This window comes from Nothoprocta perdicaria, unplaced genomic scaffold, assembly GCF_003342845.1.
Source record: "Nothoprocta perdicaria isolate Ctin4 unplaced genomic scaffold, notPer1 scaffold_1096, whole genome shotgun sequence".
NCBI classification, from domain to species: Eukaryota; Metazoa; Chordata; class Aves; order Tinamiformes; family Tinamidae; genus Nothoprocta; species Nothoprocta perdicaria.
Window position 1 is genome coordinate 1 of NW_020454201.1, and position 6,994 is coordinate 6,994.

General features: G+C 54.3%; 1 protein-coding gene across 1 annotated transcript; it reads left to right on the plus strand.

Moving 5' to 3' along the window:
* The first annotated feature begins 2,195 nt into the window (after positions 1-2,195).
* Positions 2,196-3,146, plus strand: LOC112954225 (olfactory receptor 14C36-like). Its single transcript, XM_026047369.1, has one exon. The coding sequence runs from the start codon at positions 2,355-2,357 to the stop codon at positions 3,144-3,146; it is 792 nt and encodes a 263-aa protein (XP_025903154.1). The 5' UTR covers positions 2,196-2,354.
* The last annotated feature ends 3,848 nt before the right edge of the window (positions 3,147-6,994 follow it).

The following is a 6,994-nucleotide window of genomic DNA, read 5'->3' on the forward strand; positions in this document are numbered from 1 at the left end:
GGTGGGAGGAATCTTGCCACCCTCGGCACAGTGAGTCTCTGGCTGCAGGACCTGGCTACTGCCTTTGCTGGAGGGTGTGCTCAACCAAGCCCTGTCTTGCGGGGATTTATTCCTTTTTTAAGGCTCCCTCTCCTGACTCGAGTAGTGCAGAGGAGGAGATGCTTCAGAGCAGGGATTCCTACCACACTGTTACAGGGACAGGGCATCCTCCTCGCTTCACCCATGGCAGCTGCAGGGATGTGAAGCTCGCGTGTGCACAGTGTCCTGCCTGAGCTCTAATCCAGAGCTGTGTCCCTGCACCCAGTGGTGCTGTGTGCCCGGGGCAGTGACTGTGCCGCCTGTGCGGGTCAGCACTCAGCCTGCGCAGGAGCTCCCAGGACACTGTGGGGAGAAGCTCTGGGTGAGAGGGTCGACCCCTGTCAGGGCAGGTTCCTGTTGGTGGTGAGAGGCTGCTGTGTGGGTCAGGACTGCCCACAGCTCTATATCACCAGGACCACATTTTGAGAGTGGAGTTTTCCACTCCTGTAGACTTGTGTCTGCATGGTGGGGATAGAGATGCAGTGGAGAGGTTTAAGAAAGTGACACATCATCTTTGTCACCACTGTGAATTTTTTTGGTTTTCAAGGAACCTCATCAAGATCTTTCAGCAACTCTCAGCCTGCAGACAGCACCGACACCCCCTTGCCACTCTCACCAGAGACTCTCTGATGTGCTCTGTAGCAACTGCAAACAGGGAGATGTCCCCAGGTGCTCCCTGCCCTTTGCTGCTTTCTCTATGCCTGAGCAGAATGGTCATCAAAGGGGCAGGTGTCTATGGTGCGGTCAGGGATAGAGCCCTCATCAAGGACATCTCCAAGCAGCAAAGATGTGATCTGAGGCAAGAGGAACCTGCTGCGAAAACCTCATGCAAGGTTGGGGTGCAGGAATTTCTTTGCCTGTCCCTGCAGAGCAGACACTTTCCCCTGCACAAGCACCCTACACCCTTCCGCTGGCACCCAGCAGAGCCTCTGCCTCCAGGCCACGGGATGGAGGACCCAAGGTCCCTTTCTGGCAGCCAGAGCCCCCAAAAGTGGAGAGCATTAGCTCTCCTGACAACTGTCCATTTCCTCAACCAGGGGAAAAGGACTGGGAACAACCCCACTGTGATGTCTCCATGCAGAAGCTGCTGTGCACAGCTGGGTTAGGGAAGGCCGTCCACAGTGTGCCTCTCTGCTGCTGCCTTTGCCAACCCAGGCAGAAGCAGCAAGGTGTGGCTGCTTGTTTCCCTCCCAGGCTGGACTGCCCTTGTTCCTCTTCTTGGGCTTTCTGGGGAGTTAATTTGCACCTTGAGAGTCTGACCCAGGGCCTTGGTTCCTGCTGCAGAGGTGCCTCCCAATGGAGGGAGAGGACGAGGATCCCTTCTTGCCCTTGGGACGCAAAGCAGCCCAGTCTGTGGGTCAGGGGAAGAGCTGATCATCTTTTGAACAGATGCCACCTGTAAGAGCCTTGGCTCTGCTGGGCTCTGCTGCTAGGATGTGTGTTGTCCTGCAGTGGGGCACAGCTCTTCCTTAGGACATTTGTGATGGCTGATTGTGCCATGCAGGAGCCACAGAGGTTCCAGGGAAACAGAGAAGCTGCTGGGGGTGGCTGTATGTGAACAGCCAGGTTAAACACTTTGTGTCTTTGTGTAGAATCTGAGTCCTGAATTATCTGTGCCTACCAGAACCACGATACCGGGTCCTTGTTCTGATCATTGGAGCCAGGTGCCGTGTTGCACTCTCTGCATCACTCTTGGGACATCAGAGCTGAGAAAGAGAGGTGAGTCTGGAGAGGCGCGTCTTGCAAGTGGAGACCAGTATCAGCACAGGCAGTGAGTGCTCATGAGTGTGACATAGTTAGAGAGGAGTTTGGTTTTGTGGCCACAATGACTCATAACTAGCCGTGAAAACACTCAACTGCCCTTAAATATTATAGCAGGACTGACCTCTCTGGAGTCAATGGGCAGAAGTTCCTGTTGCTCATGGTAGACTCAGCCAGAATGAGCTGGAGCTCCAGACAGGGAGCTGAACTAAGGTCTTGCCAAAAGGCATGTGTGTCCACATAGGCAGAAGAGGGTGTAAGAAAGGGAGTTTTGATAAGAAAGATCTCTCCTGACTTGTCACTGTCTTTTACTCTTTGCACAGCCCCAAATGCCTAGAGAGAACAAAACATCCAACAGCAGCTCCTTCAATGATTTCCTCCTCCTGGCATTCACAGACAGGCGGGAGCAGCAGCTCTTGCACTTCTCACTCTTCCTGGCCATCTACCTGGCTGCCCTCGTGGGCAATGGCCTCATCATCACAGCCATAGCCTGCGACCACCGCCTCCACACCCCCATGTACTACTTCCTCCTCCACCTCTCCCTCCTCGACCTTGGCTCCATCTCCACCACTGTCCCCAAATCTATGGCCAACTCCCTCTGGGACACCAGGGCCATTTCCTTTTCGGGATGTGCTGCCCAAGTTTTCCTGTTTGTCTTTTTTGTAGGAGGGGAGTTTTCCCTCCTCACAGTGATGGCCTATGACCGCTTTGTGGCCATCTGCAGACCCCTGCACTATGGGASCCTCCTGGGCAGCAGAGCTTGTGTCCAAATGGCAGCAGCTGCCTGGGCTAGTGGCTTTCTCTATGCTCTCCTGCACACTGGGAACACATTTTCCCTTCCACTGTGCCAAGGCAATGAGGTGAATCAGTTCTTCTGTGAGATCCCCCAGATCCTCAAGCTCTCCTGCTCACACTCCTACCTCAGGAAAGTCAGGATTACTGTCATTGCTGCCTTTACACTCTTTGGTTCTTTCCTTTTCATTGTGGTGTCCTATGTGCAGATCTTCAGAGCTGTGCTGAGGATCTCCTCTGCGCAGGGTCGGCACAAAGCCTTTTCCATGTGTCTCCCGCACCTGGCCGTGGTCTCCCTCTTTATCAGCACTGCATTTTTTGCCTACCTGAAGCCCCCGTCCATCTCCTCCCCACTTCTAGATCTAGTGGTTGCTGTTCTGTATTCAGTGCTCCCTCCAGCATTGAACCCCCTCATCTACAGCATGAGGAACAAGGAGCTCAAGACTGCCCTGAGGAAACTGATTTCTTGGACATTCTTCAGCTGTGGTAACATTGCCATCTCTCTCCACAAATGACTCCTTCTGTATCCCTTACCTGGACTGAGCATTGTGCCTTCATGCTGTTTTTATTATGGCTGTTATTAGTCGTATGAATTATTATCATGTTGCAATGCAAGTGCTGGCACTCGTGCCACTTTTCCTGAGACTGCCCTTTCTTCCCTGGTACCTTGAATTGTATCTAATGCTGTGTTAAGATTGTCCCCGTCTGTGTCTCTTTAATAAAGCAGGTTTTACCCACTCGACCTTTTCTTCCAAAGATGGTATCAAGAATGTGCCTAGGAAATTGCACCCAAGAAGGGCCTGATGAGTAGGTTTCTCCATGAGTTCCAGAGCAAAAAGGTCCTATGGGCCATGCTCTCTTTAGAGACCAAGACTTGCTTATTTAGAGACCAAGACTTGGCCTTCTTTAAACCTGAGGCCTTCCATCACTCTGTCTATCAGTGCCAGTGCTTCCCACTAACAAAAAGGGGCTTTCCTCAGTGAAGTGCCTGCCCCTTGGGCTCTTCTTCTAAAACTGGAGCCAAGAATTTCCTCAAGGACTTTCTGCCTGAAAGGACCTGCTACTTTCCTGAGGTCTGTATTGGCTGAAGACAATGGGCTCCAGGAGTGATATTTTTGGGAAAGAGAGTTGGATTCATCTCTCATTTGAAGGTCCTCAGTGCTCGTGATTGTAGTGAATGCTCAAGTGGTGCCTGCCCTGGACCATCTCCCCTATGAAAGGGCTGGTGGCAGATGGCTGCAGTGGGTCCCTTGCAGGCAAAGGGAGGGAGCTGCAAGAGCAGTTCATGACACCTTAGAGGTTAAACCCTGCTCTGGATTTAGGGACACATTTGACCACAGCCTGAGCCATCTGACAGGACAGGGGCTGGCACCCCCCGACAGGCGCTGGCATCTCTGGAACGGGGCTGGCTACCAGGAGAGGTGCTGGCTGCACCRGCACAGGGCCAGCACCTCCAGGCTGGGCCCGGCACTGCCGGGGCCTCCTCACCAGGCAGCTGTCAAGGCAGGAGCTCTGCTCTGTCTCACTTGTCTTATGAAGCTGCCTGTGGAGCAGGAGCTTCGCAGCGTCCGTGAGAGTAGCCTGGGCAGCCTGGGGAGGAGCAAGGAGACGGGTGATGGCCCTGCGAGGAGGCCAGGACTCCCTCATGGGCCCTGCCCAAAGGGTCCCAAGAAAGCAGTGGTCATTGTCCCTGCTGTCTATATTGACTCAGCGGTGCTGCCTTCACTGAATGGTTCTGAAATGGAGGGTAGATCAAAAACAACTCTCCATGACTCTAGGAGATCAATGAGCGAAACACTCCAAACATTTCTGTCTCATTTTCCTAAAAATAGCAGTGAGGAAAAAGAAAGACATGTGCCAAAGATTATTCTTGATGCTGCAGCACCAAAGTCTCAATCTCTGTGAGGCAGAAGGTGGTGGAGATGTGGGACATTAATGTCAAGATCAAAAGGCTGCAGCACCTCTGTGGGACGCGCTGCTAAAGAATGATGAATCCTGATGAATGAATGATGAATGTGGGATTTGGAATAAAGAGGATTCCTCCTTCCTGCATTGCTAAAGAGGGGCCTGCTGAGGTTCTCTGCTCCTTGGTCCTGCTTGCAGCGAGGCTGCCCACGTGCTTCCCACTGCTCTCATGAGCAGCAGATCCATAACCATGGCTGCCTGCAGCCCCTCCGGGCAGCCCCTCTCCCCAGGATGGCCCACGAGTCCTGGCCCCAGGGCTCCTCAGAGCTCTCCAGTGGCAGAGCAGCCTGCCGCGAGCTGACACACGCAGGAACAGCTTTGCATGGATCCCGCCCCCAAGCACCGCACTGCTCCTTTGCTCTTCTCTGCACATGGCCCTGTTCCTCAGAGAGCCTTTCGCCAGGTCAGTTTGTCTGTGCTGGCCTGGTTGTTCCTGGACCCGTCCCCTGTGCTCGCTTCAGGGCCCAGGCTGGCCATGCTGCTCTGCAAGGTGAGTGGCTGTGGGGACACAGGGTGACTCGACACCATGATGGTGAAGGGCAGAGCCAGCTGGATCCATATCACTGCACCTGAAAAGTCCTCCCAAGTGTCTGTGGCTGTGGAGGATGCTTGGAGCAATGTCAGGGCATTTCCCATTGCTCAGAACGCTAATAGACTCAGCCCCCTGCCTCTCCTGACACTGCAGAGCCCTCACTTGGGGCCCTACTCGGTTTGGTCCTTTACTGTTGGGCGACTCCTCTTGTTCTGTGAGTTTCCCCTCACTGCCCATCACAGGCGGTGCGTCCAGAGGAGCCCTCTGCTCTTCAAGTGGCTCCATACAGCCTTGCAGAGACATGGAACACAGAGTACAGGGCARCCCTGTGACTGCTTGGACATCTCCATTTGCACCTGGCTGCTCCACAGGCTGCACCTCTTGGCATGTGTTTTGGCTTCAGCACCTCAGCTGAACATCTGGCACCAGGAATCCTCTCAAAAAGGACATTATACATATAAAGTTTTTAATTGCAAGTGGTGACCTGCTGTCCTGGATGGCAGGTGACAATATAAGAGTGAAGGGAGGTTGCCACTAAGACAGCAAAGGCTGCTCAAGGGCTAAAAGGCTCAAGGGCTATGGCAGGGAGAAAGAGCTGGGCAAGACAAAACTGGCAGCAGAGGGTTTGGCTGCCCAAGCTGTTTCGGTGCTACCGTTGAACCATCAGATAATCTCCAGGAAGGACAAGTTACCACTGGAGAAGTCCCTGGGTCYGAGYAGCCTGTGATCCAGCCACCCTGAGGTCATCATTAGYCCAKTCCYTCTTCCTATGAGCTGGCAGGGAAAGSAGACATTGCGTAGGAGGAGAGCTACAAGGGTTGGAGTGTGCAGAGACRGAGCRCAGACCCTGGTGTGGTGTGCCTCCCATTCATGCAGCACGCTGCATGTAGGCAGGTTGGACTTTCCCTGATGGCAGTGCTGGAATTCATTGATTAGGGCAGAAGTAGGAAAATCAGGGTGTCCTGGGGCACTTTCCCAGCAACCCCTCCAAAGGGGCATGGTTTTCCTGTAGGTCCCATGCTGTACCTTCCAGGGACATGCGGTTGTGGGGGCACCTAGGGCATCTGCCAGACTTTTTCTGTGTCATCAGAAAAGGTCACAGCTGTGCCACTACCTGATAGGCCAGTAGCAGGCACATGGCCTGGATGCTGACATCAGTGCTGTGCCAGTCCCTGATAGGCCAGAAGCAGGGATATGGCTCTCATGGTGACACTGAGGTCACATCCCGCTCTGCAGAACTGACATCATTAGCAGGCTCTGGGTTCCTGAGGTTTCTTGTGACGTCACCTCTGTCCCTGCTGCTGATAGGCCAGWGCCAGCTGAAGGTTCCAGGCACATTGTGARGTCACTTCTGTCCCCATGCATGATTGGTCGGCAGCAGGAGCAGCCCCAGCCAAGGGCCTGGGAGGTCCCCTCAGTGTGTGCAGCTGATCAGAGGRCCGGGTTGTGTCACGGACTGTGGGGACGCATCTGTCTGTGCAGGGGACAGGCTGGAAAGGCTCTGGCCATGCAGRAATGTCCCCAGAGCGAGTGCTGAGCATGGAGAAGGAGAAGCCGGTGAACACCAGATCCTCGTCTATGGATGGGATTCCTGGAGCACAGGAGGGAGGTGAGCGGTGGGGCTGGAGGGAAAGGTGGGAGGCAGGGATGGGACCCACATGGAGAGCATCAGCATGGTGGGAAGGAGCYCTGGGCCAGGATAGCCAGGCAGGAGCTCCCCCAGCGAGAGGACAGGGATTCCTGGCCATGGGCACTTCCCCTCAGACAGGGGAAGTAGCCCAAAGCAGCCCAACAGGAACTCTCTGCCGGTACCTGACGCTGGTTCTGGAAGAACAAGGTGCGACTGAAGATGTTCCTGGGCCTTGA